The sequence below is a fragment of the Tursiops truncatus genome, chromosome 5 (genome assembly GCF_011762595.2).
Source record: "Tursiops truncatus isolate mTurTru1 chromosome 5, mTurTru1.mat.Y, whole genome shotgun sequence".
Taxonomy (NCBI): Eukaryota; Metazoa; Chordata; class Mammalia; order Artiodactyla; family Delphinidae; genus Tursiops; species Tursiops truncatus.
In genome coordinates this window covers 80,203,252-80,230,785 of record NC_047038.1, presented here as the reverse complement: position 1 = coordinate 80,230,785, position 27,534 = coordinate 80,203,252, and the positions used below count along the sequence as shown (strand labels likewise).

The 27,534-nt window shown below is 32.6% G+C and overlaps 1 protein-coding gene across 1 annotated transcript in view; it reads right to left on the bottom strand.

Annotated features, from left to right (window-relative positions):
* ADGRL3 (adhesion G protein-coupled receptor L3) overlaps positions 1-27,534 on the bottom strand; it is an 874,918-nt gene that overhangs the window by 567,434 nt on the left and 279,950 nt on the right. Inside the window, exon 3 of the mRNA XM_073805306.1 lies at positions 12,386-12,608. Coding sequence (XP_073661407.1) covers positions 12,386-12,458 — 73 coding nt within the window. The 5' untranslated portion in view covers positions 12,459-12,608. The remainder of the gene's footprint in view (positions 1-12,385; positions 12,609-27,534) is intronic.

The window sequence follows — 27,534 nt, the reverse complement described above, 5'->3', positions numbered from 1 at the left end:
CATCTTCCATGTTTTAAACATAGAAGAAAAATTGTGGCTTATTCATTGTAATGGTTGCCTAGATTGCAATATTGTAATGTAAATATCTCAAACATTTCTTAAAATGAGTAAGCAGAGTAAGATTTTTGCTATTGATGTAAATTTGTAAAAAAAAAAAATCAGTTTCTGACAAAAAGACATTATTTTCGTTCGAATTAAATAAAATGCCTATTACATATCTTGTTCCTCAGAAGAGTGATAACTAATAGCTTTTTTTTTTCAAACTAAAAACACCTGCCTCTTTGTAAACATAATGCAAACAGATTTCAATTCATAATAACAAAAGAAAAATTCTGGAATTTATTCTTTGGAAAATACGGATTTTCTTTTAACTTCCCTCCCTCTACTCCCCTCTTAAAGGATATTAAAATTTTAATGGTATAGAAAATGTGCTTTCAGAATGTTGTAAATAATTTCTTTAAAAATCTTTATAACTGTAGTAATGGGGCACTTTTCTTAATCACGTTGCCAATTGTACTCGACATGTGGGAAAAGAACAGCAAAACCATACATATTTTGACAGAGATCTGTCTCATTAGCGAGTTCTTTCCCCCCATCCTAAGTTAACCATAACTGGCATCTCTGAAAGTAGTTGAGAAAATGAAAACTTTTTATCTACTTTTTTTTTGGTAATAAGAGACTTTTACCCCTCCACCCCCTCTTCAATACACATACAAATGAAGGCCTAAATGCTGGTTCCCAAGAAAGCTGATATGTTAACAGGCTCACAGGTCAAAACGATCGATTATATTATGTTGGTGATATATACACAGAGTGTAATTATTATTGGACACCTACTTTTAAAAATCGGCATAGTGGTTTTTAATCTTTGTGCAGAGCCACGACAACAAGCCTGCCTCTAACAACAGCCTGTAACCCATAAAACATCTGGGCTATCACAGCTCTTCCCACTGGCCTGAGCCATTGTGACTAATATAAAAGACATCCTTTTAAGCAAATATGTAGTGTTCCTTGGAGGGAGCATCATACCAGCCTGTTGCTTTGAATTTTATGTATTATCTGTCTGCATTATTAAATCATGTGCCCTTAAAGTTTGCATGGTTTCACCAACTTCACTATCAAAAGGAATTTTTTTGAAAAGGATCATTGCTAAATAGTCACCACGATGTTGATTTGTAACAAGTGCTACAGAAAAGAATAGTCGTAATCTAATTCAGGTAGTGTCTATGATCACTACTCTCCTAGTATCTCTAACAGCCTGGAGAGAAGTAAGGTGTGAAAGCTGTTTTTTCTTTTATAAATATAGAGGGGTTTTTTTTCCTCTACATGGTCTAATCATATCTGGATATTTTTTCCTCATGTCATCTGTTATTTCTTAATGCAACAACAAAATTAATCGGTTTTGAAGTCATCTGGGTCCAAGAAAAAAATGAATCGTAAAATGCTATTTTAATTTTGCATATTATTTTATCTTTGTATTTAATAAGCAATGATTTCTCTAATTTAGCTCAATGTATTTATCCCCTTTAACTTCACATTAAACTAATAATATCAAAGTAAGGGTACATCTGTCACTCGTTATTCAATTCCTTCAAACCTGGGAAGAATAGTGAAGACAGGAAATTTGATTGGGCTTATAGTCTAATTAAAAGCAACAGGCTTAACTATGAATAGCTTTTCAACACTCTTTTTTATTTTTTGCTGATCTAAGCTTAAGATGTTCATTAGTAACTCATTAAAGACTTAGTTACAGTCCAGTGGGTAAGTCCTGAATATAATGATGGAATGTGTGTACAAATGTGTAGGCTCATAATTAGAGAAACTGTCACATTTGGGGATTAAGAATATACAATGCAGTCTTTGAAAACCACTATGGAAAGTAAGTGACCCAAGATGGTGTTGTATTTTAAATTTTGCTTACTATCCAGGTCATTTGGTTTTTAGTTCTAATTCCTAAAGGTATGTTTTAATGACCACATTTTCACAGGATTAAATGTGTGAGGCTTTGGGCCTTTCTATACATTATTTTACTTAATCCTCATACTATAACAAGTAGGCCTAATTACCCCTTTAATAAATAAAGAAACTGTGATTCAAATTGGTTAAGGTCATGTTTCTTGGAAGTAATAGAATTGGAATTAGACTCTAAGGCTTGAAATCCGTCTACTTCATTCAATAGAACCATGCAAATTAGGATTCTAAAGCAGTTTAGATTGAATAATACTCTAAATTTCAGTTTCTGGGCTTCGTTTAAGTATTACTTTCTAAATACTGACATCTTCCTTTATTCAGGGTTCCTTGAAACTGTAGGAGCTGTTCACAGTATTAACATTTATAAATCATTATCTTTATTTAGTTTTCTCCTGATCTTTTCTCCCCAAATCGTACTATTTCAGATATGCCCAATGGGCTGAAATAGTGCAAGTTTACTAGGATCCTTTCCATATAGAACCTCAGGTCCTTTTCCATTTCTCATCTTTTTCTGTTTGTTTGTTTAAAGATGTGATATGAGTGAGTCCAGAGGACACTAATTAAAATATGTAGATTTGATAGAGAGACACAACAAATTGCCTAAATTTCTTGAGATGAATTAAAAGAGGTATTGAGTTGTTTGTAGAACATATCAGAGAAAACGAGTCTATGGAAATAAAATACTCAATATTTATAATATAATTGAGCAATGATACAAAAAAAATGTAAAAAGGGGGGATTTCCAGAATCTGGAAGGACAAGAATTCAGACTAGAACAAAAACAGAAACATTTCTGGCCACTACAATTAAAGTTTAATGTTCTTTACTATTTTCTTAAGGAGGAGTAATTGGAAACTAAATAGAAGAACCCAATGAATTACCTTGCTGTTTTGTGTATAATTCACCACTATACAGTTCACATCTCAGAATAAAGTTTCAATCATTGTCAATTACTAGTTTTTGCCATCATAAAAAGAAAGCAGATTAATGAACTATTTTTAGGAATCAAATATGTAAGCAAAAGAGGAGATGGAGTGGGGCTAGACAAGCGATATATGATTTCAAAGTGAATTTAAAATAGATGAGATTTAAGTGGCTAAATCAAGGCAAAAAGCCTCTTTTAAAAAATGCAGTCTAAAGCATTCTTAAATCTAAATGTATTACAACTTTGATATCCTGTGGTATTTTCTAAAAACGATATTTAAGAAAGCTTACAAATCAACAATAAAAATTGAGAAATGATTAAATAATATTTCTTCAAGTAAGTAATACAAATGGCCAATGAGTACATGAAAAGAAGCTCAACATTATTCATTAAAGAAATACAAATCAAGACTGGGAGTTTAGGACTGACGTGTACACACTACTATATTTAAAACAGATAAACAAAAAGGACCTACTATATAGCAAAAATAAAAAAAATTTAATTCAGTTTGTCAAAAAAAAGAAAAAACTACAATGAGATACTACTTCATCTTTACTAGAATGGCTAAAAGAAAAAGGACAGACAATAACAAGTGCGAGTGAGAATGCGAGAACCCTCATATTGCCGTTTGGAATGTATAACTGTGCAACTACTCTGGAATATAGTTTAGCAGTTCCTCAAAATGCTAAATATAGTTATCATGACTCAGCAATCCAATTCCTAGGTGTATACCCAAGAAGTGAAAACATGTCCACACAAAAACTTGTACATGAGTTTTCATAACAGCAACACACAAATTAGCCAAAAAGTAGGAATAATCTAAATTTCCATCAACTAATAAATATAATGTGGTATATTCACACAATAGATTGTTATTTGGAAACAATAAAAGAATTAACTACTGATACATGCTATGATATAAATAAATTTTAAAATTATTAAGTTAAATGAAAGAAGCAAGTTGCAAAAGATAAAAAATTGTGTGATTCCATTTATACAAAATGTCTACAATAGGCAAACCCATAGAGACATTGATTAGTGGTTGCCAGGGACTGGGGAGAAGGGGAAACTGGGTATGACTATTAATGGGTACAGAATTTCTTTTTGGAGGACTGATAACATTCTAAAATTGATTCAGTGATGGGTGCACAACTATGCATACACTAAAATTCACTGAACTAAACACTTTAAGTGGATAAATTTTATGGTATGTGAAATATAAATCAATAAAGATATTTTTAAATCCCCATTTACACATTAAAAAAGATATTGGTGCATCAGATCTAGTTTTTTTAAAAACCACATGGCATCTTTTATAAATATTTTCTTCTTCCTTTATCACAAGAGGACTATGCTTTTCTGACTCATTTATAGATGTGGCTATGAGGAAGAGTTTTAGTTAATGAAAATGGAAGCAAAAGTAAAGTGCACTATTTCCAAGCATATCCATAAAAACCTTCCATTGGAATCTTCCCAATGCTTGTTCTTCCTTCCTGTAGACAGGAATGGCAATGCGCCTCAGAAAGATTTTGGAACCCTTGTTCCAAAATCAGACTGGGTCTCTGAATAACTGTGAGAACAAGAAAAGTGCATCCTCCCAGCCCCTACCATACACACACACACACACACACACACACACACACACACACACACACACACACACACACACACACACACACACACACATCCAACCAGAAACACTTACCTGCCTTGGAATTCTTGGTGAACAAGAAAATATTCTCTAGAATCCATTATTCATTTTGGAATCTACTGTGACTACAGCCGAAGTTTACCCTATCTAATACATTGTTCAAGAATGGAAATTAGGGCTTCCCTGGTGGCACAGTGGTTGGGAGTCCGCCTGCCGATGCGACTCCAGGGGACGCGGGTTCGTGCCCCGGTGGTCCGGGAAGATCCCACATGCCGCGGAGCGGCTGGGCCCGTGAGCCATAGCCGCTGAGCCTGCGCGTCCAGAGCCTGTGCTCTGCAACGGGAGAGGCCACAACAGTGAGAGGCCCGCGTACCGCAAAAAAAAATGAAAATAAAAATAAAAAAAAAAGAATGGAAATTAAAGTAGGTAACTCAAATTTCTTTCTCCAGAAATTTCATAATATATAATTGGAAACACACACACACACACACACACACACATACACATACACACACACACTTGATTGGATCCCTATTTGACTACTTCTTGTCTTAGATATTTGATTTTCTGAGGACTCATTCCTATCAAATTACACCACAAACATACAGAGTGCAGTAATGTTTCAGGGATCTCTTTTACAATTGATCAATTTGCCTAATTTTGAGACTTTATCTTAATTACTGTACTTTCATAATATATATATTTATGTTCAATTTATGTCATCCTATTACTTTTTTCATCAGTACTCTGAATGCAGTGTGTGAACATATATATGAATTAACTTGAAAATAACTTACAATTTTGCTATTCCTAGTCTTTTCATCTAAGAACATGGTATATTGCATGTCTTCTTTTATAACTCCCAGTAAGTTTCACATTTTTCTTCTCATAGGTTCCATGTAGTTCCTGCTATGATACTTCCTAAGTAACTGAGGCATTTCATTGCTGTTTTGATGGAATCATATATGTATGTTTGAATCATACACCTGAAATCAGTGCTCCCATTAATTCTGGGAAAGTTATTATTTCTTGAATTTTCTGAGTACATCATTATACTCCTACAAATAATAATTATATTTTAATATTTGAATATTTACTCTTATTTATATTTTGTTCATTATTATAGTAGCCAAAATTTATGGAATTGTTTTAAACAAACTGTCATGATAACAAGCAAGGCTGTATTGATCATTTACTACCATTCATTTTAGATAGTATTAAGTTATTCATTATCAATTATTAATTATTAAGTAATTATTAATTAACCTAAAAATGAATCATTCTTTTCTTTTACTTTCCATATCTCGAGATTTTCTTCTAGGGGTACAAAGATGCAGTCAAATTTTATATACAACCGTGTTCCATTTTACTGCTATTTGTAATGGCAATGTATCAATGACCTTCAATGCTGAGCCCTCAACATATGGTTAAACAATGGTTCATTCATATGACATGTTATCATAATTTTTTGAAACTTTAATAAGATGCTAGAAATGTCTGAATTTTAAGGTTAAGTCAAAATTTAAAATGTAACTTTTACTTCTAGCATTATTGCAATTTTTTAAAAAAATGTGCATACACATAACTGCAAAAAAAATCTAACAAGCATTAATATTAATTATACCACTGAGTCATGGGATTATTGGATTTTTTCTTTCTGAGCTAAATTTGTATGAGGAGAATTACTTTGACAATAAAGTAGGAGACACTGGTAATGACAAACAAAAAAATACATGAGACTATGTTCTTGTGCTCTAACAGTAAGCTACAACCTTGACTTCTGGACAGTCAAATCACCGCAAACTATAATATGTGTAAATGAAATAAACACTGGAAGCTTATCAAATGTCATTGTGAGAATCTATTTTTGTACAAAGATGCCTATCTATTACTTTTGTAAGTACAACTAGCATATTTCTCTTGCAAATCCTTAGCTAGCCTAGCTTATTTGATCAAATCCTTCATATATATTTTTTCTGATAGGAATACAATTTTCTTTATTTAAAGAAACTAATTCTGCCATGATGGTAATATAGGGCAAATATAGATTCAAATAAAACAAAAATATAAGTATTAAAATGTAAATAGTTTATTTTCAATTTATCAATTAAAAACATGAAATAGAGAATGAATTAATCCTATGTTTCAATAGGGCCTTATTCTAGACTGTCGAACTAAAACAGATCACAATATAATATATAGTGTGTTATTTGCATGACAAATCAATGAGACTCTTTCTTATTGCATTTCAATTTTTTATTTGGTCATTAAGTAATCATTTCCCAATCAGAATGGAGGAAATAAATGTATGAAAAATGCACTATGGCTATTTATATTAAATTATAAATATAAGAGAACTATTCTTAACATTGAGAATGAAAGTAAATAGCAATGCAAAGAAGAGGAAAACAGATAATTAGTTATTTATATATTATATATCAAAATACTTTGAAATTCATTCAACATCAAGTGTATGATGACCATCCTAGTGCAGTCACAGTCTACCCCAAAGTCAAGAAATACAAAAAAATATGATCCTAAACCCTCCAAATAGTCACAGTACATAAAATCTGAAAATAAAAAATGTTATTTTATTCTCAAGGTATACCCGTGTTACTCATAGAGTATCACTACAATAAAATTCACATATAACATGTTTTGCAAGGGCAAAGGCAAAATAAAACTATTTTCCAATTGCCAACCTGCATACCGAATGTGTAGGGAAGGCTCCTAAACACATTCTTACAAAGGAAAGCTGTCAGGCATGCATAGTAAATATTGTGATATTAGAGACTGCAGAGTTAACTTTTGAAATATATATTTTGAATTTCAGTACCGAGTGGCTAATGTAGATGGTGTTGGATGCGTTCGCAGTAACCTCATATAACATGATAATGACAAAGATTTTTCTGTATAACATATTTGACCATAAAAACAGTGATATTACTGCAAGTATGACAAATTGCCTAGGTTGGCAAACATTATAAACATTTAAAGGATGATTAATTTCTAAAAATAACAAAGTTAAGCAGAGCTTAGAAGTCAACCTGTCTTTTTCACAATTAATAAAACATGACTTCATAAAAAATTATGAGGTAATACGTTGTGTTATAAAATGTAATTTTGTACTTTCTCAAGCTTTACATTTTACTAGAGGTTAAAAAATATTTTAAATTATTATTTTAAACCATTGACACATTAAATATTATAATTGTAAAAATAGTTAATAATAAAATGCAAATTACATAAAAACATATAGTACGAAATATATATGCCTTTGACCATTGTTTTGTCCCTGCTAAGAACTATTTATAATAATTAACTTCTTGGACATAATAAACAGCAGGTTTGCCTGTAAAGTCCATTAATATATAAATATTCATTCAACTTTAATGACAAAAAAATAGACTTGCAGAAAAAAGTACACATATGGTGGTCACAGAAGAATTTTTTTAAATTCTACTTTTTTCTGCAAAGGTACCATAAAAAGTATTGTTCCTTTTAGCACACAGTAAGCTCCAATGATCCTGTTTTCTATCTTTTTAATTGTGACAGTTTCTAAACACAGTTTAATTAAGATGAGATGCAGTTAAAATATCTGAGCACCCCAATCACCTTCTCAACTCCCAACCCATTGTGGCTTGTGTGACATCCCTCCCAGGACCAGATGTCCTAGTCCAGGTCCTACACTGAAGCATATTGCTTTACTGCCAGTAAGGATGAGTCCCAGGTGCCCATGTTATCACTTGATTTTTGTTCTCCGGTTCCCCCTTTTTCTCTTGCTCCCAACAAGATCAATAGAACAAAAAAACTTTTATCTTCATGCAACACTACATTAGTTAACAGCAAAGAACTGGCCACCTGCTTTAGCTGCTTCTCTTTACTTCTGCCAGGTCTCATTGCATTATAGATAAGGATTTTATGGCTGTACAAGAAGGGGGCACAGTCATGGTAAACAGAAAAAGAGAAATACAGAGGTACACAGAGACATAAAATATGGACAGATAAACACAGACCTAGAGACATTTCTCAATTTAAAACGTGTGTGTGTGTGTGTGTGTGTGTATATATATACACACACACACACAATGTGGATATACTAATTAATTTTGTTTTCCTATAAAAAACACTGGCCAAACTTTCTAGGATGATGTGGGAGATTATTCAACTAATGTAAACATTATTCAGAATTAATTCTTCAGCTTAGTTTCTAATTTTACCCATGTAGAAATCATGCAAAAAATGCTTCTCTGACAATTATATACTACCAATTATATACTACTACCACTGACAATTGACAACTATATACTATATTATTATATACTGACAATTATATACTAAGCCTTTATATATATATACATATATATATATATATATATCAGTTTGATAATAATTTTGTTTAGATACTAGTTTTAAAATTTTCTGGCAAAACTTAAATGCTGAGGTCCAAGTAGCAAAAGATTTCAATTATCAGGGTAAGAATAATGATAATTATGCATTTTCCTTATGTACTACTGAGAGGTTTAGTTCTATTTCAAGGTAGTTAGGGCTAGGAAAATAAAATATAAAGATTTATTGAATGCCAAGCACTATGTTAGAAACTATTCACATATCATTCCATCAATTTCTTAAAATAACCGCACATGGAGTAAGTGTTCATTCTTGCGGATGAGAAGTAGGTTTACAAATGTTTAAGTTACTGTAAGCTTGAGGGAAAAATTAAGAATCTTTTGTTCACTACCTTACCTTTAGCAACTAGCACAGTTTTCTGGCTCATAGTCTATGATAAATGACATGTGTTAACTAGTTTACCAGGTAACAGTGTTACAGTGCTTGTAAGCAGTAGAGCTGAAATTTTATCTCAGGTCTGTTAGACTTCAAATCCCAGTCTGTCTGTGCCCAGAACATGGAAGAAGCAGGTAATCTACTTTTCTGCCTTATCTGCTCCCAAAGGACCAGGAGAGTTGAGGTGGGATTTCTTCTGTAGGGAAGAATGGCCTTGATAGTAACTGATTATCTACTGGCATTAAGACCAGAGCTTAAGAAGCTAAGTCCTTTGTTTTAAAACCTCTCTGGGTCTCATGTGCAACTTTAGTCAAGTTCTTTTGCCACTTGGTACCTCACGGATTTTACTATAAGAAGTTAATGATAATAATAACATTAAACCCATGAGAATGTTGTGATAATTAATTGTACCAATACCTCTAAAGTTTATGGCTACAGAATTTATAGTCATCATTATTATTTACTCTGGAGAAAAGGCCAGCAATTCGGGTGATACCCAGAAAAGTTAATTCTCTATGGTCTCAAGGACAAATGAAGCTAGGCATCTCAACAGCAGTAGGCAAAGAGATGCTATCAGGGGATGTTTTGGAAACAAGAGTTTTGGAAACAAGAAAAGCACTTCTATAACTGAAACATCCACTTTACCTCAGTCCTCTAAGTTTTCGAGCTATATGGTATTCCTTTAAGCCAGGACTGGGACTCTAAGCTATATGGGACTCTAAAAATGCCTATCCTATTAGATTTCATCACTGCTCAAAGGTACACACACTCCTCTGTTTATGAGTATGCTGGATTCCAAAAGGCTGCTCAAGTGAAGCCCTTTATTTACAAGCCCGAAGTGGTATCACAAAGGCAATGGAGAAAGCATCCTATGGAAGGCAGACAAAACTGATTTGCATTTTCTCTGCTGTGAAGTTTTAAAATACTTACACAAGGTAATAAGAATAAAGTTTATAAGTGGAATGCTTCTATATTGTTTATCCTGATATGGTTCAAAGTCAAGATAATATAAGGTAGTTCACATCCAATGGAAAGAATTACTTTAGTTTTTAGCCAAAATGTTTTATATTTTTTTATATACCAGGCTCAATATTCTCTGTGCCCTATTAGGAGTTTTTAAATACTTCTCAGAGTTACTTGGAGAGATTGTGTGTGTGTGTTTGTGTGTGTGTGTATGTGTGTTCAGTACAGGCCTTAACTCAAGACCTATGATCTAGGGCTCAGCCATGTTTGGGGCCCACTGAAATACACAGTAGGTGTCAGTTTTTGGAGACCAGAAATTTCACCTCTGAAAAGGGAGTCTTTCTTACAATATCTATTTCTGCTATTTTTAACCTATCTTGCTCTAACAGTGCAATTTTAGACTGACTTTTTAAACTTGACTTGTACATAGAGTTTTTTTTTGTTCTTTTTTTCTGAATATCAACATCAAATGAAAAAGCTCTCAGGGTTAGCTAATTCCTAGTTGTTACAATTTACTGGCACAAAAACAAACTGGAGGGGCATATAGTATGATAAAGGAAATTAATGTGTTCAGTCACAATATCTGTCAGGCACTGTGCTAGATTCTTTACATATACTATTTATTTAATCTTCAAAGTAACCTTATGAGTGAGGTGTTTTTATAACATCTAAAAACCTAATTAGAATCATCTTTAGATATACAGATAATCAGAAAAGCACTTGTTTAAAGCTGTATAATTCTTATACTGTCCCATATCACAAAATGTTATATGTGCCCAAGTATGTGAGTATGTAAGTGCTACATCAATATAAGAATTAAGGAAAAATTTTGAAATATCTGACAAATTTACATTGTTTAAAAGTAGATGGTTGTATAATTTTACTTTCATTTTTTAAAAAAACACTATCATATAGCAATTTGTTAGAAATAAAGGTGTTAAATCAGGGGAACTTTAGGGAAAATGTCAAGAGAGAAGTGATAATATTCAGTTTTTATACTGACAGCAGAATGCAGAATTCATGTTGAAACTTATATATGAGCCAAATTCGGATTCACATCACTGACGAACTACAATAGATCCCTGTAGTCAATTAAAAACCAAAAGTGAGCTGAAGAGGCTAAAAATGCTTTTCAGCTGCTTGCTAAACTATAATATTCTGAGACCTTCTAAGCAGTGGCAAATACAGCTGTGTCCCTTTTTCTTTGTTCTGATTACCATTAATGTATGAGATAGTGACTATATTATGCCATTTTCATCTTAGTGCAAAACCAATGATAATTAGTAGAAAACTTTAAATTGTGAAAAAGGAACATATATATAGACTTTAATTTGCCAATTTTTAGAGCGATCCTGTGAATATTGTACTAAGTGGTACAGAATTTGTCTTGCTTATTTATTGAATAATTATGTTTTATAAAATTTGCAAAGGGAGATCATTTCTTAACTATCATACTCATGTTATAAATACCAAGCTGTCTAAATGAACAAAGAACACAGTCTTTTATGAGTATGTTAGCATGTTTCAAGAAAAATACCTTTCTGCATATGTTGATATCATTTTGATGTTGTTGGCTTTTTCCCTTTTTTTGCATTGAAAGGGATGTGAGAATTTTGCTTTAATGAGAGGTTTAATTTTTATTCTGTTTGTTAAAGGTTGAGGAGAGTAGTAAACACTCAGAAACAAATGATTACTTGGTTCAGGAAGGTAGATTTTTGAAGTGTTTTCCTTCAAATGTGCATACTTACTGTATTAAAAGTTATTTTACCTACAAAAATATGTAAATAAAAATAATTCACAATAAATGACATAGTTAATAATTCAGATGATATTCCTTAAGTGTGGTAAAACAAAGAATAAAACATGCATTATTTTTTTTAAGCTTTGGTTAGATATACATTTTAAATGGTATTTTAAGAAATCAAGCTCGAAATCCTATTTATTGCAGCTTAAGGTACATTACTTACTGCTATTAATATATGGTAGGCAAAAGCTGCAAAATCATAGAGCAAAAATTTAGAAGAAAGGGTCTAGTGTAAACAACTAAGACAACATTAAGCATCACACAAAAATATACTCAAAGGTCTTACCATGAATTATCGGTGCGAAGAGCATCATGAAGACTAGTAGCTGTGATGGCCACATGGTCATGTTCTCAGGCATGAGAGCGCCTCAAGAGTGAGTGTTCCAAACTTGAAACAAAATAAGTGTCTTTCTGATTCTTCTGTAGTCCAAGACCGATGATTAAAAAAAAAAAAAGCTCAAAAGGAAATATTCTTCAAAACAGAAACACCAATATCCCAAATCTGAATCCTGCAAATAAGAAAAAAAAAGGGTTATCAAATATAGGTTTTCTCATTTCCTTGAAAATTTCCTTCCTGAATAGAACACCTGTATACTGTCTCCCTTCTTCATTTTAATGAATACATGCATCATGTATAAAAATAAGTAAGTAACCTAAGGTACATTATTTATGCATGTATTAGCACAGTGTTTACTTCCCAGCCCCCGAACTGACTGAAACAAATAATTCAGTCTCACTGGACAAAGCAGTATAAATATTACTATACTCATTTGTATAATAATTAATGATTAGTTTGTATAATTTGTTAATGTGTTTAAATAGACTTGGTACTTAACTCTGTGTAAACATTTTCCACAAATATAATTTTTACTAATAATAGAGAAGCATAAAAAAAAAAATCATTCATTACCATTACTGTGTGTTTAAACAAAGTTAAATGCATGAGCCGTACTTTCATTCCAGGCCCTAATAATCATTCAGAAATCGTTCCACATATTAACTATATTACTTTTCTAAATAGTTTTATAATTAAATTTGTGAAAATTATAGATTTGTGTTAATTAATTATGCTCAACCATAATCAATTCATTCAACAGAAGTTTATTGAGTGTCCGCTGAAATACAAAGCACTGTGCTAGGAACATAGAATAGAATACTGAGTAAAACATGCAACCTATCCTCCAGGATCTTACAACTTAAAATAAGGAATCTGGCTTAAAAGTGTTAAGTGCATATGGAAGACATTAAAAATTGTTAGCATTGTAAAGTTATTTTACTGAACCAAACTGATATAGCTGCTCCCTCTTTAAAGTTTGCACAGACTTATCTTAGGAAGTGAAAATACTAAAGGAACATGACTCAAATTTTGAAGATGTTTATCACAGTGAGCATTTTTAAAACTGATCAAATGCAAACTGGATCTTCCTTTTCTTTCCTTCTTTCCTACTCTCTCTCTCTTTCTCTTTCTATTTTCTATTCAAGTGAATGGTATATATTTAAAATCATTTCACATTTTGAGTATAAGTTTAAAATATTTCTGGAAAGGAATATTCAAAATAGAGATAGATTACTGAGGATTGTATTAAGCCTCATTCTTCCAAAACACATTCCAAAGTATTTTTGAAGTACTTGCCTTTGCTATAAGGCAAAATTACACAGATTTATCTGAATCTCTGGCACCACTATTCATAGCATGGTAATTAAGAGCACAGATTCTGAAGCAAGACAACCCAATTTCAATTACTAGCTCTACTAGAACTAAGACCTTGGGCAAGTCATTTAAGCCCTCGGTTCCTTGGCTTCCTATCTGCTAATGGTGGGGGAGTAATATTAATTCATATGGTTATATGAACATTAAATAAGCTAAAAACTGTCATTTTAGTTATATACAATACATAAAAATATGTATTGCCCAGAACAGTGTCTAGTATGTAATAAGTGCTATATATCTTAACAGTTATTATACATCTCATTACTTTTCAGTTTTATCCTACTCATACTTTTTAATGTGGTTGTGTAAGAAGCAAGACCATTTGATAAATCAAGCCAAAAATATTTATTGAGTCACTATTGTACAGACAGGCTCGGAGAACGCTAAATCTGGAAATAACAGATATAATAATTTTCTTTCTAAACTCACAGACATTATAGAAAAGTGAAGCTCATAATAAACACTCTCATAACATTTTACTTTTACAAACAGAGAAAGCATTGACAACAAAAAAATGTGGCTGAGATAAAATAAATTATGTAAAAAGGAATCATGTTTAACATTTTTCTTTTGTTTTCCTTATTCACACTCTGACTTACAAGAAAACATTTAGAACTTTTCCTTAATTACCATAAGTGCCATAAGTATTTAACTTTTTCTGAAAATAAACTTGAAAGCAGGTGCTAATTTAAAATTGCATTCTTTTACATGCATGTAATAATTAACGGATACTTAAAGGAGGATACTTAAATTGACTGATGCATCAACAAGTAAGCAATTACCCCCTCACACTCAGTTGTCTTTTTTTCCCCTTTATAACTATGGCATCAAGATATGTATATACACACAGACATGTACACACAAACACCTACACACATATACGTAAGATAAATATATACAGTACTGTTTTGCAACTGAAAAAAAGATTGAGGGCAGCCATCTAGGCGAGTTATTTATACATTATTTCAAAAATATACACTAAATATCTACCATGGTGGATATTATTGAGATCACAAATAAAGTAGAACAATTTTTCTCACAACTCCCACTGTAATGGAAAAGACGTAGTAAATGAAGTCTCAACATAAAGAGAAGCAGTAACATTTTATAGTTCCTATCATATTCCAAGCAATGTTCTAGATTATTATACAATTATATGATTTAATTCTCCATACAGATCTATCAGGCAGATAATATCGTCTCATGTTGACTGAGAAGTAAAATCAGACAATGTTACTCAGCAAGAATTTCATACCAAATGTCTGACTCCAACATCAGTGCTCTTTCCTCTCCCTATGGTAGAATAAACAAGAAGATGTATGAGCATAACCAGGGGTAGTAATTGTGCAAAGGAAGGAGGACAATGTAGCAAGTTTCCAAGGAAGACTTAGGCCTTGCTTAAATGTGTTATCCAATTGCGACAAGTAGAGAAAAAGGGAACAGCATGGATATATGAGGTAGAAGTGGAAGGACAAAGAGAAAGGAGAAAAAGGACATGTTAAAGAAGGAAACCAGCCTAATTATAACATTGTACCTTTTGGAGGAGCCGGAAAATTATTTCCATAGTGAAGTATGAGTATTGCAATTATTAAGTCTAGCTTTAGTGAAAACCAGAATAGTTTATTTCATATGACATAGTATATTTTCACCTTGATGAAGCAATGAGAGTTACTTTATAGAAAGGATAAGAAAGTGTTATCTATTATTTATAATAAGGGCTTATTTTAAGATATCATAGTAGGGCATAAAGCCACGTCTACTAAGATTATTTTGCATTTGATTTGAGCATAAGAATTTGTTTTCATGATTACTCTGTAAACAGAGGTGGGGAAAGGAATTTAGATGAATAGAAGATATTACTTGAGGAGGGTAATACGTTTTCACACCCTAGCCTCACCACCCATGGACCCACAGCCCCACAATAATGTGCTAATTTGGGCATATATATAATAAAATTGCAATAGTAAACTATATAAATTTTAATAGATAATGTTCCAGACAAGTATGCTTATAATCTACAGAAAGATAAACTACCACTCTTTAAATACTGACTTTAAAAAAAAAAAAAAAAAAAAAAAGAAAACTTTCTGGGATGATTTTTTTTTTCCAATTTATGTGTTGTCATTAACTTAACCAAACCAGTTTTCACATAAAAGGGATTTTCACTCAAGTCATTTCTGAAACATAGCTCTTCAAAAACACATAGAGAAGAAAAACCAAGAAAAGACATTAGGGGCTCATTATGTCATATATAGACAAAATAATTACTCATAAAAAAGATTTACTAATGATAAAAAGCATTTGAAAAGTCAATTTCAACATGTATTTCCATCTCCAGTGAAATTTCTTTAGCCTTTTCTTTGTACAAAGCTCTGTGTTAACACTATGGGTCAAATGACGAGAGTGTGTCTACAAGTCTATGATCACCGTTTTAAAACAACTTGCAGTAAAATAGGAATGCTAGAAGGTATACTCACCAATAATTAAAGCTGTGCAAAATGTGATATGTGTTATGTGAGATAATCTAGAAACATACACACACACACAAACGGCCAGATTTTCTTTTGTATGTAACAGCAAGGGACTTAAAAGCATGCAAACTGAATATTCTGGTGCTAGGCAAGTTTACAAACCTCTCTGACTCTCAGTTTCTTCAACTACAAAAGAGAAAACAATATTCACCTTGTAGGTTGGTTGAGAAGATTGGCGATAGCATAAATTATTGTCTGATGCAGAAATGTCGTGTCATCGTGCATGTCTGTCAGTCATTCGCCGATTCCTTTGTTTCCTTAATTCTTTCAAAACTGAGGAAGAGACCACAAGCCCAACTCCCACACCTTTCACTTACATGTTTAGGAAACTAAAAACAGACTCTCCTTGAGTGAGATGCACACTCAAGAATTCTATGGCTGAACGGTGGCTACTAAAACAATGTGAGATTTTATTTTTAAAAAAAAGGATTTTCAGTATGCTTCTCTTGTTTGAAATATACTTTGTTACTTAGGCTACTAATTTCCAGTAACAAATCAACACATAAAATGCTTTAAAAATTATTATTGAAAGACAGTGTTTCTAACTTTTACCATAGATTATCACAATATGGCAGTTTTGCCTGTTACCCTATCTAAAACTTGGAAGGTATATATTTCTAATGCAGACTTTGATTAGGTAAGTGAAGTTTATATGTCTTCCAACAAGCTACCTAACTTCACTACACTTCACAATATTCAAAATTAAAAAGTGAGGTTGATTAAAAGGGTCCTAATTTATATCATTAATATTTAAGATTATAATTATGTAACTGTGTGATCTGACTCATGTTCCACTAAATATTTTTTTAAATCACATGTAAAAATTGTCTACAAATGCTTTATGTAAATAAAGTCTTTCCTCATAAACTGCATGGAAAATTCCTTATTTTTTACATTTAGACTAAATTTTGTTCATATCTAGCACAATTATACTCTGAAACTATTAATTTTTTCATGTATCCTTTTTCTCAAATCATATTTGAAAGCTATTTTTACTTTATATTAGCTTTCTTTCTACCCTCTAAATAAATGTTAGGATTAGAATCTGAATGTCACTCATCTTGGAATTGTTACTTCTATTTTAGCTACTCTTAATCACATATGTATAACTTACTCTCAATCTTTTCCCAAATTAAATTGCATGTTATAATTATACCTTTCCCCTCATAATGGCCTTGAAAAGACACTATAATATCTTCTTTATAATATTTTTACATCTCCCCACCTATTAAATGTTCACTTATTACAAATTCTGCTAACTACAAATTTTACTCCATATCAACTTTACAAATTTTTATTAATCTACGTTTCGTGTATTTACATGTTTTGTCATTTAAGTCCTTTTAGAGCTTGATGGCTTTTGCATGTTTGGCATGTACTTTCTCAATATTTTGACTCTGAAAACTGAAGCACTGCAATTAGGTTCAAGGATCTTTCCATTCTTTCAATATTTATGGAGTCAAAGAACTTTATATTAAATAACTATTAAAAAGTATTTAACTATCGAGTCTGATAGCAATAAAGAGCTGAATGTTCTAGCAGTGAATACTTTTTAAAATAGTACTAGATCCCTTTGGAGATTCATAGAAAACAAATTCTCCATCATCTTATTTAATATTTTCAAGGAATATTAAATTTGATCAGCCCACGTATGTTTTTTCATCACTGTGTTCCAAGAGATCATCACTGAATACAAACAATGTAAACTGTGGTCATAGAAGATATGTGAGATATATATGGCATGATTCTTGCATTAAAGAAGGAAGAGGAGGAAAAGGAGTAGCAGGAGGACAATAATGGGACAGAAAAGAGGAGGAGAAGAGGTAATGCAAAAAACTAAAAATAATAAAATTTAAATCCAAATATGATAAAGAAGAGAGTTAAAAAAATAAAGGAGGGGCTTCCCTGGTGGCGCAGTGGTTGAGAGTCCACCTGCCAATGCAGGGGACACGGGTTCGTTCCCTGGTCCGGGAAGATCCCACATGCCGCAGAGCGTCTGGGCCCGTGAGCCATGGCCGCTGAGCCTGCGCGTCCGGAGCCTGTGCTCCGCAAAGGGAGAGGCCACAACAGTGAGAGGCCCGCGTACAGCAAAAAAAATTAAAAAAATAAATAAATAAAGGAGATAACATAGCTTGGAAGGTCTGGAAGACCTGCAAGAAGAGAATGATACTTGTATCATTCAGGATACAAGGATATGAATAGATGAAATTTCACTAAACAGTGGTTGAAGAAAGATTATTCTAAGTTAAGCGTTGTTATGAAAAAAGTTAAGAGCAGGAAAAAGAAACAGCATATTACAGAACTGCAAGTTATCTGGTATGTCAGGTCTACTGAGCAAGTAAGGAACAAGAGAAAATCATATAGACAATGCATTTGGGTAAAACAGGAAAGGTTCTGAGGGCTATACAAAGGAATCTGAATTCAATTTTCTTAGTTTCCAACTATGAATTATGAACATTTAAATAATATTATTTTTTTAATTTTTAAAAGCACAAATTACAGTAATAAATAAAAATCACTGCAAACAGAAGATACAGGAAAAAATTAAATCAGATTAGAAGTAGGGAGAATAGTTCAGAAATAAAACTACGTTTCCACTAGAACTTTCACTCAAGTCTTCATTCTTCCCTCATTCCTTTCCTACTATCTTCTCCACAAGTTTCAAAGCGATCAGAGCAAAGAAAGACCCTATTTGTATACAATTAAATTTTTTTAAAGATTACTTACTACACTTTTCAAGCAATGAAATGCTAAATCTCTACACATTGTCTGAAACGTTAACAAACAATATTTTTTATTGCTTAAGTAAAACACATATTGCCTTATAATTATATTTCAAACATAATCTGATGCTACGTTAGAAAACAAGTAATCTAGAAAGGTAATTTTAATAAGGAAGTTCTCTAGAGTAAAAGTTCCATCTAATTGTCTTTCAAATAATGTTACGATCTAACAAGTGTCTATTAATGTTTAGGAACAAATTTGGATTTAATGAACAATGCTATTTTTAGCTTTAGGGCAACATATCATTTAACCATAAAATAGACTGATGTTTTACTGAGGATCATTTTCTTGCCAAGTGTCCTTGAGTTAACCTTCTCCCTGAGATCCCACAAAGCATCTGATTGGAGTTTGTTTCCAATGGACTTTGGATAAGACAATATTTTCCTCCATTGATATGTTCAATAGGAAATAAAAATCAATGAGTCTGAAATTAAGCTAACTATAAATAATTGCATCAAAGCAACTAGTTTGGGAAATAATTCTGTTTGAAATGAGATAACTTAAAACTAAAAACTGAATCTCACACTCTTTCATGTATATGATTTGTAAAATAGATACTTTGCTCTTCACAAATGAAAATACTCAGAAAATCTCAAATTTTTATCGTCAATATTAGCTGTGAAAAATAAGCTTGAATGAATATAGCCATTATTTAAAAGGATATTCAAAAATTAACAATTGCTTTAAAATACACCATTTACGGGTTTCCCTGGTGGCGCAGTGGTTGAGAGTCCGCCTGCCGATGCAGGGGACACGGGTTCGTGCCCCGGTCCGGGAAGATCCCACATGCCGCGGAGCAGCTGGGCCTGTGAGCCATGGCCGCTGGGCCTGCGCGTCCGGAGCCTGTGCTCCGCAAAGGGAGAGGCCACAACAGTGAGAGGCCCGCGTACGGCAAAAACAAACAAACAAACAAAAAACATCATTTATGATAATAATCAAGGATTGATTTCTGTTTCCAAGGGAAGTAGAAATTAGGAAAGGCAAGCAAGCTATAGTTAAAACGTGCAGATTTAACAGGTTTCTACTTCAAAGTAAATAATTCCATTTCTAACAGAAGCATGTGAATCTATTCCAAAATCTAGAGCACGAGGCAAAACATAGTCTTCTTCGTAACAACAGCTAACATTTATTGAGCCCTTACTATCAGGCACTGTTGTAAGAGCTTCCCACATATTAAATAATTTAATTGATTTTAAATAAAAACATTATTGTTAATCCTATAACAACTCCAAAGGAAGGGGCTATTATTATTACTAACTGGCCATTGAGGAAACTATGGGAACAAGAAGTTAAAAGAGCTCGCTGAGGTCACATGGCTGAAAATAAAGAGCCCAGATTGGCACCTAAACAGTCTAGACCCATGGATTGTGCTTGTCCCACCCCAAGGATTCATATGTTGAATACAAATCCCAATGTGCTGGAATTTGTAGGTGAGGCCTTTGAGAAGTGATTAGGTCAGGAGAGCTGAATCCTCATGAATGAGTTTAGTACCTTAGAAAAGAAACCCCAGAGAGTTTTCTAGCTCCTTCTACCATGTGAGCTCACAGCAAGAGGACAGCTGCCTATAACCCAAGAAGTGGGCTCTCTCTAAAACTCAACCATGCTGGTACCCTGATCTTGGAATCCCAGTCTACAGAACTGTGAAAAATAAATTTCTGTTGTTTATGTAGATATCCAGCCTATGGTATTTTTCTTAGAGCAGCCTGTGATAAAACAATACTTTATATAAATGTAAGGACCTTTAAGCTAGTTATGATAGTGATTATGGGTTGAATGAAGTGAGATGAAGATCTAGGATATCGTTGTACACTGAAATATTCAAACAAACTTCAGACTGAGAGATTCATGCCATAAACAGAAGGCCTTCATTATCTTCACTTCTGAAAATCTACTAGCTGGCATCATATATCTTATATCTCTGCATATCTGAATAGATGCCAATGATCCATTTTACTCATGCTTGTTTTGGGTGAGTGAGGGACAGGACCACAGACTTTATTAGGTGAGTAGCCCAGAAATGATGATCTCTGAGGTTCTTAAGAGCCAAGCAAGTGCTTCTTAAATTATATAAAAAGTTGAAAGCAATCAGGAAAAAAATAATCATCTCCCAAGTGAAATTCTGAAAAAGCTTCAAAACGTTATCAATTTAATTCCAATCAGCATGACTAATTCTGTTAGTAATTTTTCTAAAAAGGGAACTGAGATTACTTGGAACATTACTGAGAAGAAGAAAATATATCTTCAAAGTATTAAAATTATTTGTGACTTTATCATACTTATTTTAAATTCAAGAATCAAATTAACAAATGATCAGTAAAGCTGACCTCAAATGTTTCTAATATTTATTGGATTTTCTTTTATCTGCTGAGGCTGTATGATTGGGATAAACTAGTACTGCCTTATGTCACTTCCTTTTTGACAATTTTATAACTGAAATCACCTGAGTACTTCATAACTGACAACTATGACATATATTATATCTACTCTAAGTTTCATTTACAAGTGAAGTTGCAGGTTTTGATTTAAAACCAACATAACCACCTTTTCTCCAGCAAAACTGTAGAAAATATCATTACAGATAGCACTGCAGTTGAGACTGGTGAAAAAGTTATTTCCATAGCTGGGAACAATAAACTTTAAAAGTCAAATTATCATATCAAGCTACAGCATGGGTTTAGGGGGCTGAATTGGGGGGAAAGTCTTAACACTATTTCTCTGAAACCAATGACAGTTACTAAATAACTGACTTAAAAATAAAGCCTAGGATAGAAAAGCTACAAGAAATGAGGTAGTAATGTCAAATTCATTCTATTCCAACAAGTCTCTTTTTCAAAATTAAATTAAACAAGTATTAATAAGAATTAAACAAGTATTAATAAGAAAGAGATTACTGTAAAATAGTGGAAATATTTTTAAATGTATAGCAGACAAGGTCTAAAAATAATTCCTTTAGAACCTCCTGACATACGATATCTATATATTTTAAATACCTTGTTCTTGAGATTATGAAAGAAATACATTGTCTTTTGTGATTCATAAAGGTAACTTTGCTATATTTCATTCCTTCTAGTTAGTGTATCAGTAGTAACCAGGCAGGAGAGAAAATACACATTTTGAAATTATCTCATCTCAGTAGGGTGCACCTGGATAGGTCTCAAATTAAACATCTTCCTTAATGGCCCATTATGGAGTATCATGCCTAAAATACCCAAAGGTAGTCAGGGACCATTACTGTCAAGGGAGAGTTGTAGCATATGATGCAATATTTCTGCTGTAACTTTAGCCTGACTGGGAGTTTATTTAAATACATATTTATGGTTTTAAAATCAACAGTTACCATAGTGAGGTTTAGCACAACACCAAGACACAGATTAAAACTATGAATGTATCAATACATTTTATATTAATGCTTTGATGATTAGCATTTATAGGTAGCTACCAAATTATGAAATGGGTCACTTTACAAAACTTAACTTTTAAGATAGCTGGTTAGATGTCAAAGTATTTTTCTTCATTGGGAAGAAAAATATATCTAAAATATATTTAATCTTTATAGTAAAATGTACATAATTTAGTAAAAATAATGATCATCATAATATCAATACTTCAGGAGCTATAAAACAAGTATATGATGGAGATATTGGCATTGCTGCTTAAGGTAAAGAAGCCTATTTTCACATTAAAAACATTTCCTCAACTTCTGGGGTTTTAACTGGTAGGCAAAATGGCAAACAGGAAGTAAAATGAAATCAGAATGAGAACATCTTTATGTTTCATTCATCTTGTTTCTGGTCCTATCACTATAGAAGCTGATGTGGAGCAGCATTAGGAAAAACTAAAAAGCACCAATTAGGGGCTTCCCTGGTGGCGCAGTGGTTGAGAGTCAGCCTGCCGATGCAAGGGGCATGGGTTCGTGCCCCGGTCCAGGAGGATCCCACATGCCGCGGAGCGGCTGGGCCCGTGAGCCATGGCCGTTGAGCCTGCGCGTCGGGAGCCTGTGCTCCGCAACGGGAGAGGCCACAACAGTGAGAGGCCCGTGTACGGCAAAAAAAAAAAAAAAAAAAAAAAGCACCAATTAGGTCTGGAGATAAGTAAGCAAAAGCTTGGGAAATAAAATATCAAAAAAAGAAATTTAAGTGGAAATTTCCACTTAAAGGTAGTACCTCAGCGGAAAAGGAATAACTAAACTGGTTTGGCTAATGTATTTAAATACAGGATAATAAAGGATGTATTTAGAAAAGGAACATGTAAGTCAGGTCCTGTTCAGATTCCCATAATTAGAGAATTTTATAACAGAACTTTTATAGTTATTAATATATGAATTTATTCATTTGTATATATGTAATATATAATTTATATAAATGTACATATAACTACAATAATAACATAATATTTTATCATACCATTCATATTTTTATCCAATAAATATTGCCACTCACAATTTTTGTGAATTTAGAAACCTAGTACAACATGAGAATGTATATGAATACATAATCCAAAGTTATCATTCAAATAGTCAATTTCTATTTCTCAGTGTACCGTCCGTGTATCTGGTTATTTTATAATACTAAAACTAAGTGGCACCTCAAATTATAATAATGTCAAACACTTGCCATTTAAAAAAATTACACCAAATGACTCCTAAAGATGTCCACACAAATAATAGTACACGTTTTCTGATGTAAAAAGATAATTAAACCAATCAAATACAGTGACTTAAGACAACTGGTAAAACCAAAACAAAACAAAACAAAAGAGTCTTGGTTAATGGGAAGAATAACCAAGTTGTTTTTTTGGTCTTGAAAAGGAACAGCCCCATTAAGAAATATGAAAACGTATGAAAACCTAACCACACAAACAGGCATACACATCTCACCTAGAGGTGTTTACACTGCATCCTCTGGGTGTTCGTACTTTCCAAAGTGTTCAAAAACTGGACACATCAATGAAACCATCTCACTGATTTGAGCAAGATACTATTCTGTAGGGTGACTGTTTTTTATTTACCATTAGGTAAGAGGATATGTTATACAATTATCTCCAAGTTATATTTAAATGAATTTAGACCAAAAGCAATCCATTCTAGAGACTATGCAAATAAAAAGCATAAGGAAAGAAACTTGAAAAAGAGCAGTACAAAAGTGGCTATCCAAAATTACTTTGATAAAGATTATTATTTAAGGTAAATGCCTGTAAGAAGGTTTTCTCATGAAATTTGATTTTCTTAATAATTAAGACATCTAAAATGGCTTAATGGCTCCTATTTATTTAAAGATACCACTGTTTTGATTCCCTACAAAAAGCCCTTCTCCCCATCTTTGGTAAAAATATCTTTGAGTTATGTAGTTTCAAAATCACATTGATGTTTCAGTACCTAAATCATTTCTTTGTTCAGTCCTTTCTCTGTAGAATGGTGATTCACAAGGACAATTCAGGAGCACCTAGGTTCTAAAATAACCAAAATTGGCAAATTGTACAAAAAGATATATAGTGTCATTGTTACTTGGCTCTAGCTAGAAATAAAGTAAGGGAACACAGATCAACTGTGATGGAAAATCCATCAGAAACAACAAAGCTGGCAGATTATTATACACAGTGATATCTGGATCAATTTTAACTAACATTTTATTTAAATATTCTTCTAAGATATTTCACAGTGATGGCAAATAAAGAGCCAAAGCAGATAACTGCCTACCATGGAAACTGTGGAAACAACTTTAGGTTAAAAATATTTTTTTTAAAAAACAGTAACTATATTTGTGTTAAGTTTGTAGTTAATTTTTTTGTGACTTAGAATAATTATGAATCTCTTTTATCTTTTTTTTTTAGAATCAAGAGATATCTATGTTTTCTGGTTTTGCTTTTTCTACCATGTCTGTATTACTGAATAAGATATAGTTGAAAGCACCCCAAAGATTATTTCTCCTTGCATTTGAGACATTAATTTATCTTTCAGAAAAATAAGGTATTCCATGAAATATCTCAGGAACATGCATTTCCAAAGAAACACAGTCTTGCTTTTATGAAGATTTACCATAGCAATAATTTTTTAATGCTATGCATGAAACATAACATGGTTTAAACACAAAGCTTATATCCTTTACTTTTTTTCCTAAAACTGTTAAAATAAAAGGGAGATTATTTTTCTCTGTGAAACGATAAGATTATTTAGTCAATTAAAATCATGGCCTTTTGAAAGGGCTTCTTTCTTTTTTTCTTTATGATAAGGCTTATTTTTTACTTTTAATGAAAATGTATACTTTAATAACTGGTTTTTCTAGTTATAAAATAAATGAGTTACAAGGATGAAATGTACAGAGTGGAAGGGCTTCCCTGGTGGCGCAGTGGTTGAGAGTCCGCCTGCCGATGCAGGGGACACGGGTTCGTGCCCCGGTCCGGGAAGATCCCACATGCCGCGGAGCGGCTGGGCCCGTGAGCCATGGCCGCTGAGCCTGCGCGTCCGGAGCCTGTGCTCTGCAATGGGAGAGGCCACAACAGTGAAAGGCCAGTGTACCGCAAAAAAAAAAAAAAAAAAAAAAGTAGAGTGGGGAATATAGGTAATAATAATGTAGTATCTTTGTGTAGTGACAAAGGTGGTCAAGAGGTACAAGCTTCCAGTTATAAGATAAATAAATACTAGCAATGTAATGTACAATCAATATAATTAACACTGTTGTATGGTTTCTATGAAAGTTATTAACAGAGTAAATCCTAAGAGTTCTCATTGTGAGGAAAAATTGTTTTCTTTGTTTTAAATTTTGTACCTGTATAAGGAGACAGATGTTCACTAAATTTCTTATGGCAATCTTTTTATGATGTATATCATATATAAGTCAAATCATTATGCTGTACACCTTAAACTTATATGGCGCTGTATGTCAATTATATCTCAATAAAACTGGAAGAAAAAAATAAAACACAGATAAATATACTCTCAAACTTCCCCATGGTCTTGATAAAGGAACCTAATTAATATATAAAATTCCAATTATTCCTAACATAAACATCTCAATAGATTAATTATATTTATTGGCTTTTCATAATCTTGTCATGAGTGGCTTTTTTTATTCTAATAAACTGCATCAGTTTTGCCCACATGAAGAACAGGTCCGTTTCTGGTGGGTCTTGTTCACCTGTTGGAGTTGGGTAACTCCAAAGCCCATCTTCCTCTAGCTCCCTCACTGCACCTGAGGAAGCTGAGAAAGCCAAGGTCTACACAGTGTCATCGTTAATCAGTATACGCTATCTACAGAGCATCATCCTACCTTTTTTCATCTTCTTTGCCTTTTTATTGCTATTCTTTGTAGTTGTACAAAGAAAACTTTGCGATCACCAAGTCATTTTAGTCAGATGAAGAAGTGCATGAAATTCTTTGATTAAATCTCATCACTGAACATACTACTGTTTATTAATTAGATCGCTAACAATTATATTGTTTCAGATTCTGGCTGTTTGGAATAAATGTTCATTATCACAGCCAGTATATTACTAGAGGTGTGTTAAGCATAGTTTAATTTTATAATTATATATAAAATATCAGTATTGACCATTATAAACTGTTCAGGGGATAAGTTAATGTCTTCTAGAGTAATTCATTATGATTTAAAATTAAATCATAATGCATCCTTGGAATGTAACAACAATGCTAACTTTAAAAAAGGAGGAATTATATCATTGGGAGCAATATTAATATGGATCTCAAATATTTAAAAAATCATGTAAACACTATATGGTAATTTCACCTTTGACGTACATGTTTCCAGTGAATTTACACTGTATTTTTACCCCTCAAAATTCCTTTATTACCTTAATCAAGACTTATGCACCATGGTGTTTTCTCCAGTGGTGGGCTCAATAAATAGTTTCTGATTTAAATCTTCTCTAATTTCCTAAACTTTTTAATATTTATTAAAAGATATTTCTTAAAAAATTCCAAAGAATAGCTCCCTTTAAGAATCACTCCTATCAGTCAGCAGAAAGAATGACATCCTACATTTTATATTTTTACAGAACTGAGGAATGTCTTATGGTCCTAACGTATTTTTCACCAAGGAACTCTATAGGAAGACAGGTAGGTAATATAACTAAATATTTTTGAATATCCGTTCTTCCACCAGGGTGTGCATTTGTGCATGTGCGTGTATTCCACATGTGTTTAGTTTATAAAGCTTATGTGTTAAGTTTATTTTAAATATCCTCTCATAAGGTCCTTTTATAAATATGGAAGTTTTCTAGCATGGGTAGTTGATTTATACTGAGGGATTTGTGGCTTATTAATGTTAATTTTCTTCTAATAGGAAGAAAAATTTGAATCTGGTTGGGAGCCTGGTGTCAAAACACGAAAGAAGTTTGGGAATCAAGATGTCAAAGAGGCATCTCTTTGACAATTTTGTCTAGAGTTAATCTGCT